Raw genomic sequence first — 14,087 nt, forward strand, 5'->3', positions numbered from 1 at the left:
CGGTCTGTGGGTTTCCCTGTCTTTATTTATTATTCACTTGCATTGATATAAATTGTATACATTACTTTTAATTCAGTACTTTAAAAATAAACACAAAAAAATTCAAGGAAATATACTTCAATAGACACAAGGAATTTTCGACCTCGCCCAGTTGTCAAGGGGAAGCATGTCGCTTCCCCATTCCTTTCTCGAGTCCTCGCCTCCCTGGGAAGCTCGAGGGGAGCAGAGCTAACAGGCCTGCTCCGTGACCCGCATCCCGCAGGGGTGTCCCACCCACACTGGGCTTGTTGAGGCAGGAATTAAGCTTATCACATCGTATTATGTCCCTAATCTCTTACCAGCATAGGTGCTCAATAGCTGTTAGAGGGATGGATTTTCAAATCACCAGGGTCAATTAGATCGAATACCTTCCAGTTCACTTACAGACAGAGATCAAGAAAAGGATTAAGTTTCTCGCCTGTGGCTGACAGGCCCTGACATCGGTGGCTCCACCGGTCCCTTGAATCACAGGATCGCTTTTCAATCCACTGATGCTTCAGTCCCAGCCTGGAGAGTTTGATTCCCCTGGTCTGAGTCCTGGAATAAGGGTATTTTCAAAGCCACTCAGGACTGCATCCCACTGCGTATCCTATTGCCAGCAGATGTCCGCGTGCACCTTGACCGTCAGGTGCTCCCATGGGGGACAGGGCTGGCCTCTTCCAGAACTGCAGGGAGCCCTACAGAGCATGGTGGGGCCACCCACCTGCCGAGCCCCTTCCCTGCCTGTGCAACACTGACAGTTCCTTTCTCCCAAAGACCCAGAGATGTTTCCCTCCTGATGCCGTGGCAAAGCCACCACATCCCGAGCGCAGCCATCAGGCAGTGGCAGTGGGATGCTGAGTGACTGTCTAGGCTGTTGCCCCTCACTTATCATGATCCCATAAAACAAACCCAAAAGCACTTTTTTTTTTTTGTTTGGGTTAAAAATTCTTTGAAGAAACAGAAACTAAACCTAACAAATATGGGAAGTAAAAAACGTGAACCTAAATCTTTAATTTACTATTTTTGTTATGGCTAAAATATTTTTTTAACTGGATCATTCTTATTGGTCTACAACACTAGATGATTTAGGGGTACAGTTTTACATCTCTTCAGATGTCTGTTACCTCAACACACCACCACCAGGACGCCCACAGTCCCCTGGAACCCTCCCCACTTAGCTCCCTACTGCACCTTCCCCTTCCTGTAGCCTCAGTTCGACAGTCAGTTTTCTAGATTCACTTCAAAACCTCAATTCCAAGCTCTTTCTTATGTGCTATGCTTATTTTCAGAGAAAAGAATTTAGGTCTTTCTCGAGCCCATTTGTGACTCCATCTGAAACAATCTTGGAAAATTCTCTCAGTTCTTGCCCCGAGAGCTGACCTTATCCAAGTCCTGCACACTGTTGAGCTGCCAGAACTGACAAAAACTCCAATTTCCTTTGGACCCAAGCTCTGGATTTTTAGTCCGCGTCTACGAAAGCGTGGTGAAGAAGGCTCTTCGGAATTTGCTCCCTACGTGGTTCAGGTTGACCTCTCTTGACCTTACATCTGTGTCTGGGGACTTAGGTTGCTTCCAAAACTTGGCTATGGTGTGGTGCTGCAGGGAGCACACGAGTGCACGTGTCCCCTCCAGGGAGTGCTTCTGCATGCTTCAGGCAGGTACCTTGGAGTGGAATTGCTGGAACACAGGATAGATGTATTTTTAAAATTTTGAGGAACCTCTAAACTATTTTCCATGGAGAACTAGTCTACATTCCCACCAACACTGCCAGAGAGTTCCTTTTTCTCCACAGTCTCTCCTGTCCTTGCTGTTTCTGGCCGCTCTGAGGGGACCACTCTCACGGGTGTGAGGTGGTATCTCATTGAGGTGTGGACTTGCATTTCCCTGGCGGCGACAGTGAGTGCCCTGTCACGTGCCTGTTGGCCGCCTGTGTGACTTCTCCGGGGAAGTGTCTGTTTAACTCTTCTGGACATGAATTGAGTGGGCTGTTTTCTTTTTGTTGAGTTGTGTGAGCTCCTTGTAGATCTCAGACATTAGACCCCTGTTGGATATATGACGTCCAAATATTTTTCCCCACGGAGTAGGGTGTCTTTCATTTTAAGTATAGTTCCTTTTGCTGTGCAAAAGCTCTTTAGGTTGAAGCAGTTTGTTTATTTTTGCATTTGTTTCCTTAACACTGAAGTCCCTAAAGATATCGCTGAAGTCAATGTCACGGAATGTTTTGCAAAATCAATTTTAAAAGGGTCCCTCTTCCTCTCTTTGAAACTCCTTCTAATTCCTTGTCTTTCCTCTAGTTTTCAGTTAATAAAAAAGCAGAATGGTTTGTCATTCTCGAAACTAGCAAACGGCTCGACCTTTTCCGGTGTGACATGCCAGCTTTCCCCCTACCTGCCCAAGAGGGTCTTATTTTCATAATGTCAAAATTTCTTTTATATATTGTCCACCACGGTGCAATAGTACAATGGTCTTGTGTAACCATTACCATTGATTCACCTATGGAAACAAGAACCAGGGGAGTGGGGGAACCCCCACCCCAGGTCTCTCTACACGGAGTGGCAGCAGGTACTGACTCCCAAGACTGATGACGTCACTGGAACCTGTGCGCCTGAAATACGAAAAATTCTCTTGGACTGGCTGTCTTCTCAAGATAGCACTTCACATATAAAAATTCACACCAACTTTTCTAAGTTGTTAAATAAAAAATGAGTAGAAGAAAATAAGTCAGTTGCAATTTTTAAAATCCAAACATCACAATTTTTCAAAAACCATGAAATTTTTGACCCAAAAAAATGCAAAAGGGAAATACAAAAAAAAAAAAAACTATGGTAGAATTCTCAGCTGTTTTCTCTACATAAATTGAGTCATAAGTGCAATTTTAATTGTGGAGCTCTAGATTTATTTTTTTATTTATTTATGCATACAAGAACTGGGGTGAGGCCAGAGGTGTGCGTGGGGTGGGGGAGGGAGAGAATTGACCAGAGACAGAGTGGGGAGCAGAAGAGGTGGATCTATTGATACACTGCTGAGGGGAGCACCAGCTGAGACAGGAGAGGTCTGCTGTGGCATGTGGGTCAGCTCCCTGGCCGGGGATGAAACTCCTGCTGCAGTGGCTGCTGATAGCTTCATAGTGCTGAGACTTAACCCCTTTTGCCACCATGGAGGCCCCATGCTCTGGCTTAGTAAGAGGAAAGAAGAACTTAGTGGGTTCCAGGCTTTTTTGTACATATTCAATTGTGTGTGTGTGTGTGTGTGTGTATGAGTGATATAAAATTCAAAGAGTTCAGTATCAATTCTGTCTCTACTTTTTGTATTTCTAAAGGCAAACATATAGAAACTTTATTCACAACTATAAGAGGGTAAAAGGAATTTTATTGGGACAGTGCCACTCTATCTGGATCTCTTATCAGAGCTATCTTGATAATTATTTTTTAATGATGAGCATGGGACAAGTTGACTAAATCCTCCTTTAATTGATTGAAAGCACATTTGAAACCAACTAACTTGCAAAAGCATTAACTTCCTGGCCAGGAGAGGCATTTCCTCACCACACTATGTTTGTGTCCATTGATGTTCTGAAAGTTCTTCCCTCTGAGAGTTACCTGGAGATGTGAATAGTCTCATAAAGTGGGGTAAGTTGGGCTGTGGGTGAGGAGGGGGGGAGCTTACACCTCCATCACAAGCACATTCGCGCACAGAGATGAATTTTAGGAAAGAACTTGGGACACTGAGAACCTGGACATGGATTTTTCCTGAAACTACTTGAACCCCCTGAGCCCCCTGAAAAGTCACGTTTTGGCTCAAGGACCCTAATCGCTCTGATGAAGTCCACTTCATCTTTCTCTCGCAAGTGGCAAGAAACTTCCTGAGATCTGAAAGGTTGATTGAAATCCAAGTCACGGTCCCTTTCCTTTTCTTCTACAAAAAGTTTTTTGCATACTGGCTTTTAATAAAAGATGTCAAATTTGTCTCAAGTGAACAGAAACTTCCTCCCAACCACACATCCCTACCCTTGACTTCTATCCATCCCCAAATGAAATAATCCTATTCTTGGCCCCATGGTCACTTAGAGGGTCACTAGATTATGGCAACTTGAGCCAAGAATGTGGCCTTCTGGCCTCTCTGGCTCCACTATTGAGCTTTATTGAAACCCTTTTTAAAAGGCCTCTAAGCCCTATTTTTTCCCCCAAAAGCCAATTTCTTCGTTAGGTAGATGGGATGTTGGGAGGAGGAATGGATGGCCTAAGCATTTAGATGAGGAATTAATTTATCATTAACATAAAAGCTTGACTGCATTTAAATCTGTAAGCAAAATATGCAGCAGCATGTACGGGAGGAGGAATAATTAAAACCCCTGGAGTTTTAAAGAGAAAGCACATTGATGTTCAACTCTTGTCACTGCAAGTACCCCAAACCCCAGAATCTAGTGGTCAAATATTCTGGTAAAGCTGAGTGTGGAAGGAGAAGGATAGGGGAGAAAGTTCAGCTCACCAAGAGCATCAGGTCCAAAGAATCCAAATATAAGCTCAGGTGAGGCCACCAGCTCCCCACTGGCAAGATGACAGGCACTTATTGGCAAAGTAAAGACACAGGAGTAGGATCCTGATCACCCACAAGAAGCCACACAGGTTTACCCCATCCCACAATTTAGAAACCTACAGCAGAATCATTGAAATGCATGTAAATGCTTCCCAAAACTACTTGCATGACTGTACCCTAAGAAATCAACCATTCCCAGGCACAAATAATAAAAATTAGATGCCTTAAGGTCCATAGAAAGGATGGAACAGACCAGAAATAGCTATTGTAAATGAAACAGGGTTTAGGATACAGCACCCTCCATCGGGGTTGGGGTCAGGATATTGACCCAGATGGTGGAAACAAAGTGACCCCAGAGACATGATTTGGGAGGTTCCTATCAGCTCCCATCAGCCAAGACAGTGTCTAGTCCACAGCATCCAGAGTTGACCGAACCCACATGCTCGTGATGTGTTTGAGTATTTCCTATTCCTTGCTGACTCCTTTTAGAGAACCCTATGGGGAGTGTGATGTTCAATCTCCCACTCTCTATGTGTGCCTGAATATGTTCAGTAGTTGATGTGATTTTCTCTATTTTCATTTCTCCTTCTTTCTTGTTTGCTCAATAACTCTTTTCTAAGAGGGGACAGTCACGGGGAACCCCCTCCCCCATCCCAGGGTAGGCTGGTGGCATAGGGAAATTCAAGTTTTCCAAGTTTGGAAAAAAGGGCTTGTCTGTACTGCTTCCCCCACCGCATCCGTGCCCCCTCCCACACCAAGAGGCAGGTGCACAGGCCGGGGATGCAGGCGGCAGAGAGGTGGAGGGGTGAAGGACTAAGACCTTGGCCGAAGGAGGGACAGGGCTGGCGAGATACCCTTGGTGAGAAAACCTCAGAGTCTGAGCAAAAGGAAACAGTAGGGACCCCACCACCCAACTTGGAAGGACTCATGGTGAGGTCAAGTCTCATGAGTACAGGGATCTCGGTGGATGAATGACCTTCAAGAACAGAGGCAGGACCCTACTCCAAATCCTGACTACCATGCAGAGGAATGAACCACTGAAGGTGTTTTCTGCCAGCTGGTGGAACACGAGCATGAAAAAGAAATTAAGTTTGGGGGTGGGGGGTTGTTAGGGCTGACTTTGAGTAACCGGATGCCTCTATCTTGCAGACTTGGACATGGAGGGGAAAGCAGCCTCAGCTACTTACACCATGTGCAAGACGCTGGACTCATTTCATCAAATTGTCATGCCCCAAGAGGGACCCAGTGGCTACAGTAAGAAATCTGTCTGTATCTTTAAATATGCACTTGCTCTAGCAGAACCTAAACATGCTCAAAAATGTATGTTCTCGGAAATATGGTAAACCACAAAACATCTGCAGACCACCAAAACATCACTTCTCCGACTCGAGCCTGCACAGGGGATACCCAGCCTCTCGCTGGAATGCAGGTTCTCATCCGGCGGTCCCGGTGGGTGCTTGTTTGTACAAGTCTAAGATCCAGGATGCCGATGCTCCAGGAACCTCACGAAAAAGGAAGGCGCCAGACAGCAGAGCTCACAGAGCAGCGCTAGTGCCAGGAAGGCAGGAGGGAGGAAACCTGTCCAGCTGGTGGGGGGGCAGGTGTGGGCGAGAAAGCTCTTACCATGTGAGGTTTGCAAGGGACTGAGGTAAGATGGGGATGATGAGACAGCAGGAAGGTAGCTGAAGAGCACGTTTTACCTTTTTTATGATTCCACAGAATACGAGGCATCAAGCCAGTTGGTGACAAAATGGGGAGGTGGTCTCAAGAGTGCACCCACCTAGGTCCGTGTAAGTTCCCACACTTCACCCCAATACTTCCCCCTCAGGCTACTCCCCCAGCAGGGACAGGAGACTAGAAAAGAAGCAGTGGGGGGTGGACAATCCATATTGGTGCTGTTTCCACTTCTCTGAATCAGTAAACTGAGATTTCAACAACCGTCATGACTTTGCTATTCGTTACAACTTTTTAAAGCTACCTGTTTTTAACGATGTTATTCTAGAATGTTCTTTCCAGTTGGTGCCCGAGAAGCTACAGAAAAAAGGAGAATGCCAGTCACCACAACAGTAACAGAACTTTGCTGCTTTCTGGGGTCTTGTTTACCGGCCCCTCGTCCCTATTTTTAGAGTAGGCTGGACGTTTCTACCATCTTGTCCAGTGACTGCAGACCGGGAAAGCTGCCGCTGCTACCCAAGCAGAGTGTAGTGCGACTGGTCTTCTTTTATAGAGGCACAGCTACAAAAAAATCCTTCGAGCTCCGATGCTGCAGGAGGCCTTGTTGCTCCAGCCAGATAGGATACTGACAAGCAGCTAAGAGAAAGGGCCTCACACCGTGGGGCTGAAGATCTGGCATCCCTTTGCTTTTTGTTCTTGGTCATAGAGAGAGAAAAAAATTTATCAAAAAGTATATTAGGCAATAAATTATATATATCAGCATACTGTAAGTAAATAGCATGAAAAATTGTCTGTTTAGAAATTAGTTGTTGGGCAGTTTGGCCCACTTGACAATGGAAGATGGTTTGTTGTGCATGCCTGACAAGCAATTCAGCACAACAATTGTAGTAGGTCCTTCTATTTTGTTTTCTCTTGAAGTTTCTTGGGAAAGTTTTTAATATGAAGCTATTTGAGTTAAGGAATTTCTAGGTAGAAAAAGTTCTGATAGCTGAACTGCAGCTGGTCTCCGGCTGAAGGTCATGTGAATAGAATAGTCCTTTGATGCTTAGGCTTTAGCTGATAAGGATGCACTGGCGGTTATTCACTGTTTTAAATAATTGTCTAAATGAAAAAATAAGTAGCTTTAATGTTAGGTCTGGTTTATTATCTATTAACCTTGAAAGCTGCTGTCTAGCTGAGACCTGTAGGGGCCAGTAGTCTATGGGAAACATAATATACTAATTGTTGTTGCTTTACACATGATAATGTATTTCCTTATTATTACTAATAATGAATAAAAAAAGACCTGCTGAGTCTCTCGGCAGAAGATACTAACACCTCACCAAGTGTCGGTGTCTCCTCATTCCCTTCCCCTCAGCCCTTAAGTTTCAGATCTTTCGTTTTCGCCTAGGCCGTCTCATCCTTTCAGGAACCCCTGGCAAGACGTTTTGCCAGAGGCTGGTCCCCGGCACTCCAACAAGTCAGTTTTGCCTTCATTATTTAGAAAACAGGCAGTTGCAGGAATCCCCCAGGTATTTTTTCCCACCAACAGTTCATATTCATTCCTCTCTCGAAAAAAAGCAGTGAACCATCCACTTTTCAATATTTTTATTGTTTGACAGGCATTTACAACGTTCCATTCATAGACCTAAAAACATAAAAATAGACCTTCTTTCAGCTTATAAAAGAAATATATAAGAACTTTGGACATAGACACGTCATGACCTTATGTACAAGAGACAATGGCACCCTCTCCAAGCACCAGACTTTCCAGCATTTTCGACAAACCCGTTGCACTGGGGCTAGTACGTGAGACCGTTAGGAGCCTCTGCTTCCGTGTTCCGTCTGGACACGATTGCACTGGAGGTGACACGGGACAATGCAGCGATATAAAGGGTATAGAAACCATTCTAAAGCTTTTTAAGAAAATCAGAAGATTTAGCAAAAATTTAATAGAATAAAACTTTCAAGAGATCAAGCTCAAAGCCCTGGAAACCCAAAAGGGAAGGGGCAGAGGACTGGAAAGCAGGAAAGCAAGCAGGGCACAAGAGCGTGACATTCTGGACTCTCTATTATTTGGAAATATAAAGTCATAACTGATTTTTATAAAATATAATTCCTAAAGCTACTATAAAATTCAGGTCTTTAAAGTACCTACTGATGTGTCAAACACCAAATAGATAGTTTCCCCAAAAAGAAAGTTTTCATATTATTTAAAACCCTTCTTAGGAAGTGGACATTGTGAAATGGGAAAAAAAAAAGCTATAAACCTTTTTATTTTCTTACAAAACAAAATGGAAAGTGCTTTAATTTGTTTTTGTTCTCCCTATTTGGAAATCTGTTTCAAAGGTTAGAGTTTCAGCAGGTTTACCCTGTTTTATCGGTATGAAGATAGTGTTAGAGAGATGTTTTGGAAGAGGTGGTTTGGTGAAGAGGTTTGGTTACGGACTGTCAGGGAAGAGGGAGGGAACCGATGGATGAAGATGCAACTTTGATGGGAAACCAATCATCACCATGGCAACCCCACGAGAAGCCGCCTCCCTTCCCCCACCATGTGCAACAGACACACACACTGCCCAGGCGGGCGTCCTGTTTAATCCAACCAAGCACCCGTCTCAAATAGAGATCTGAACATAAAAAAAGAAAAAAAATCTGCTTCTCGGGAAAAAAAAAGGCCTTCCTAAGCACGAGCATCTTGCTGACTTTTCATATATAAATATAAAATCACCATGCCTCACTCTCTGCAAAAGGTAAAAGCCTCGTTTTCTTTTAGACTCAGAGTTACACTAACACTGTAAAATTCTCATCTGTTTGTGCCCCTGCATCTCAGGTAAAATACAAAAAATAGTGTTTTATTTTTCAAGTGATAAATTTGGATCTCTGTTCGAGGAGTTTGGCATCTTTTAGAATTCTCTGCAAAACTAGAACTTCCGAACACGGACAGAGTAAAGACCAGCCACAGACCTAAACAGAAGAGGAAAAAAAAAAAGGCTCAATTAAAACACAAAGCGCCACCCTCTCTGCTCACACATTCTTGAAGTACACAGATATGCTCAGACATAGAAGAGGGAGAGGAAACACCGCAGGCTGTGCAGTCGCTCTGCTTCCTTCTGTGTGGAAGGTGGTTTTCCCGGCGGGGAGACGCATGGACTCAGGTGGAGCGGTCTTTGCCAGCATCACTCTCTTTTTTTGTGCTATCCCTCAGCTAACTAACGTGCGGTCCACACTGGCCCTCCTGGGATCACTTGCTTTCCAGGGCTGGAGATGGATTGTTTCCCTTCTTCAGGTCCTGCTCCACTGCGAATAAATCCCAGCCCTCGGGGGCGCACGGAGGCCAGGCCACCAGCTGACTCCGGCTGCCGATGGGTCCCTTGGGCGGCTGTTGCACAGGAGCGAGTCGGGGAGCGACGGGACTTGGGCACAGAGTCAGCTGCCAGGGCCGTGCGCCCCGGAGCGCCCTGGGGAGCGGCCTCCTGCAGGGGCGCACGGCGGGCAGCGCAGCGCAGCGCGAGGACGGGCGGGGCTCGGGGGTATCTACACGCGCCGGGGCTGGGGCAGCCTCAGATCTCGGTGTTGAGCTTCCGAGAGGAGGCGAAGTCCTCCCGCCGGACCCAGATGACCTCCTCGCTGCCGCTGTCCAGGCCCCCGTTGATGCCCGACAGCGCGGCCTGCTTCCTGAGCTGCGCCATGCGCGACGCGTGGCTCTCCAGGGCGCGGCGGCCGCGCGGGCCGATGGACGCGGCCTGCAGCCGCTCCCGCAGGTCCCTGTCCACCGCCGCGCCCTTCACCGCCTCGCAGAAGTCGTCCTCGTCGCTCAGGATGTCCGTCTCCTTGATGTCCTCCTGCTCCTCGTACTGAGCAAGGTCAAACTGTTCCTCCACCCAGCGGTCCGTGTCCCCGCCCGCGGGCGGCTGCTGGGCCTCCTTCTCCGGGCTGCCCGCCGAGATGGCATCGGAGTCAATGGTAAACCTGTTGCGGGCCAGTCGCCGCCGCCTTCTCCCAAGGGACTTGCTGGGGGCGGACACTGCGCACACACACAAAGACACAAGATCAAACCCCCCATGCTTTACCTGAGAGGCGAGTCCAGAAAGCAAGTTCAAGGGCAGGAAGGGAGGCTCAAGGGCGTGTCAGGCCAGGCTGAGGCCCAGGCACTCTCGGGCTGGGCCCCAGATGTCTGGACTGGAGGACTGGCCACGGGCGCCGAGAGGACTGCCCGGGTCTCCAGGGTGATGGGGAAGAGGTGCTCAGCTCCTTCTCTACCCTGTGCTCCTGGGAATGGGTAAGGCGGGTTTCCCCTGTGGGGCGGACTCCTGCCCTCATCCCTGACCATGACCCTGCTCTGAGGGCCCAGGGGCCTGGCCTAGGGTCATTTCGCTGGAATAGCCTTTTGTAAAAGAGGACGCCAAAGCACAGTGCGGGTTACACTGTCTCCCCGGAAAGGGAATGTGCACCTGCAGAGATTAAGGTGCGGCGTCCCTCTCAGGCAGCGAGACCCCTGCCAGAGCGGCTCTCCAGTGCCAGCCCCCCAGCTGTGTCCTCCTCTGTCTGAGACGGTGCCACATGAGCCGTGAGGCTGGCAAACCGGAGTCTTGGCCCCGCCTGCCTACGTTTCACATATCACCACCTCTTCCACAAATCAATGAAAATATGGGGACCTGCGTGGAATGAGAAATAATGTATGACACGCCAGCTGCTGGTCAGCAAAGTGCTATGGAAAGTGACGAACTGTCCAGAAAAATCATCTGTGAGTTCATTCTTTGACCTACTGCCCTCTAGGAAGCCGGAATTTTTAAAAACCAACCAACGAAAGACACCACGCAATCCAGCAAACAACCTCACACCACACACACACACACACACAACCCCCAAGGAGGTCCACCAGGAGGTGCTGCCCGTCCCCCTTCCCACGCAGAAGTGAAGGGCTTCTGCGCTAGAGACAAGAAGGTGAGAGGCCACGGGGGCTTTCCAACAGAGGGGGGATCCAGAACACCAACTCAGAGCTGCCGTCCTGACACCTATGCCCTAAAAACCATTAAAATTGCTGCTGGAAGGAAGGTGACTATTCTTGATTATAGCTAAATGTAGCCTTGATTCCTAATCCAGCAGGGACAAGGTCAGTAGCTGGGCTGTGGCCTAAATTGCCTCTGCCTTCACCCCTGCACTCTCATCAGCTCTCATCATCATTCCAGAGTGTTCCACCATCTTCAAACACATAACAAAGGAGAGGAATGAAAACCATGTCCAGGAAATAAGGGGAGAAAGAAGGAAAAAATAAATGAGTGCTATTCCATTGGGAAGACGCAAAAATCCTTGTTCAGTTTTATCTCAACACCACCGTGCTGGAGTCTGGCTCACTCCAATCCTAGATTGGAACCACCTCTGTTCCAAATAGGGCTATTGGAAATACCTGCCGATGATTTGTATGCTGAAATATTTAGGGGTACTAATGTCTGCATTTTTGAAACGTCAAAAATAAGATGAGTTGATGGATAGATATGTGATAATGAAAACAGAGAAATGATTAAATATAGAATAGAGATGGTAGGGGTGAATATGTACATTTCTTTCAGCTGCTCTATATGTCTGGAAATTTTCATAAGAAAATATTGGAACACAAAAAAAATTGTAGCGGCGTTATTGGCACATGTACAGACTAAGTAGGGAGTCAGGATATTGGTTTTCCTGGGCTATTCAAATTGAACAAAGGAAGAAGAGATAACCTAGGTGTTTGTGACAGTGCAAAGTGAAGCATGACTGTCCGCCCTTTATGACGAGGATGCTGAATAGCGCAGTCAGCCTCACTGGGTGCAGGAGACAATCTGTGATGGAGGATCCCCAGGGCCGGTTGATAAGGCCGAGCAGCTAGTACTGAGCTGACCCACTCCAGCACAACTTTTCTCAGCCAAAAATGAACTACCAGGCAGAAAGTCTACCCATCAGCCAAAGCCCACAGACCATGACATCAAGGTCTTCTCCTGGTTTCATGAGGATGGGGTAGGTTGTAGGGTGGTTTTGCTTTCTTTCTACAGGGATCTCAGCAGGAAAGCTTCTGAGTGTCCAATGGACTAAAAATGCATAGTTTCAAAGGGAATGCAGCTCTCAATTTAGAGTCACTGATGAACAACTGAAATTGGCCAATGATGGCTGGAGTTTCCTGTCGTTGGTAGATATATTCCCAGCCCTCGTTAAACTTTCCCTGCCTAGTAAACAGACAAGCACAAGGTGAAATTTTCTACTGTGAGCTGTAAAGGGCCCATCAAAGTCTTCTCACATGAGGACCCCATGAGGAATTGGACATGGAAACCTAAGCCTGGGTATATCTCAGAGAATCTAGTCTGCATTGGATGTATATTGCACTGGGTTTTTAATAAAACACTTATGAACTATTTGGAGGACAGTTTTATGACAGCTACCCCCTTAAATTATACTGAAGATTCTTGAAGAATGTAATATCCCATGTCAAGCTATGGAAGTTGTCTGTTAAAACCTCCAACTATTCACTCTCGCTCCATGCCTCTTCAATACCATTGAGAAGAGGTAAAAGGGAACTGGGACAAAGGTTAGAAACCTTTTGGCAAATGCGAAGGAAACCTCTTGTGTTGGAATCTTCCCTGCAAATCCTAGGCTGCCTTGTAAGAAAGGATTTATAAATATCTTGATGTCATGAATACCTATGTGCTATGAAAAAAATCTTTCTTCCAAGAGATATTTTACTGGTATTTACAAGTGAGAGTATTGATCTTCCTTCCTCACTGTTCCAGGGTGATGGAATAAGTTCTAAAAGAATATTTACTCTGGTACCATTTAAACTCTAGAATCTTCTTTTCCAACAGCAGCTCAAGGCTTCTCCAAAATAATACTGAAGCTAAAAATAAAGTTGCAGGCACAAGGCAAGGGTAAAAATCGAACGTGTCATCTGGTAGACCAAACCTGGAATCCTAACTGAGAACAGGCGTCACTGTGTTTCTGGACTACAAAGCCACCGTGTTCTCAAGATGGCAGGCCATGACCTTGCTGAGATGTGACACGTGGCTTTTTGCTAGACAAAGCTGGCTATCATGCAAAGCAGCAACTCTCATTCCAGAAGCAGGCTATGACAGCCCCCGCAGAAAGGGAATGCGCTCACTCCACGCCTGGCAAATGAGAGGGGAGCTCCCCAGCCAAGGGAGAAGTGCAGCAAAGGGAGAGCATGAGGGAGGGCAAGAGGAAGAGACAAAGAGGTCCCCAGTGCTCCCTGGGAAGGAGGTGCAGGCAAGGAACCTCACGTGGGGGGCGAACCATACCCCCAACGTTAGCCCCACAAGGCCACATCTAGTTCTTGGTCAATGAGGTCAAGCTCATTTGAGTTCTACAGTGGAGTGGGGGTGACGGGGATCTTGAACGTCTGAATCCCCACAGTACCTGCCCTGCTCATGGCTGGCCTGGCCCCTTTCAGCGCACATAATCTCTTTCCTCCAAAAGGGACATATTGCTGGGATGAGGGAAGGCTTTCGGTTTTGAGGAGCTGTCTTCTGTGCTTATCACGCAGGATCGAATGCACCGCCTTCAGGAAATCCTTTCGGCTCTCTGGGGAGCTATGGAGAGACGATTTACACGTGTTAGGGAAACAGTACTTAACACACGGGGCTTTTCTAGTATCATCAGGTGTAACCACATGAATAACCAAGGGCCAGAGGTTAAAGATGGAGCCATGACTCCAATTTTTATGCCAAGCTGTGTCATCATCACTGGGGGAAAGAACACTTATTTCTTTCCTTTTAATGCTCTGCAGATCATCTGCAGTCAATCTGGGGCAGCCCAGCCCACTGATGAATGGATTGATGGACAGATGGATTTCGCATCAAGAAGTTGCAAAATTCTGCTCTTAGTACTTAAGC

General features: G+C 46.8%; 1 protein-coding gene across 5 annotated transcripts in view; it reads right to left on the reverse strand.

The window, feature by feature from the left end:
- Positions 1–9,770: 9,770 nt before the first annotated feature.
- Positions 9,771–14,087, reverse strand: part of TIAM1 (TIAM Rac1 associated GEF 1) — a gene marked incomplete at both ends in the record, with an annotated part of 128,357 nt that continues 124,040 nt past the window's right edge. For all 5 annotated transcript variants that reach the window (XM_084232521.1, XM_084232520.1, XM_084232519.1 and 2 more), the window contains 2 exons: positions 9,771–10,234; positions 13,612–13,784. In XM_084232521.1, coding sequence (XP_084088647.1) covers positions 9,771–10,234; positions 13,612–13,784 — 637 coding nt within the window. The remainder of the gene's footprint in view (positions 10,235–13,611; positions 13,785–14,087) is intronic.

Source organism: Talpa europaea (genome assembly GCF_964194135.1).
Source record: "Talpa europaea genome assembly, chromosome: 4".
Lineage (NCBI taxonomy): Eukaryota > Metazoa > Chordata > Mammalia > Eulipotyphla > Talpidae > Talpa > Talpa europaea.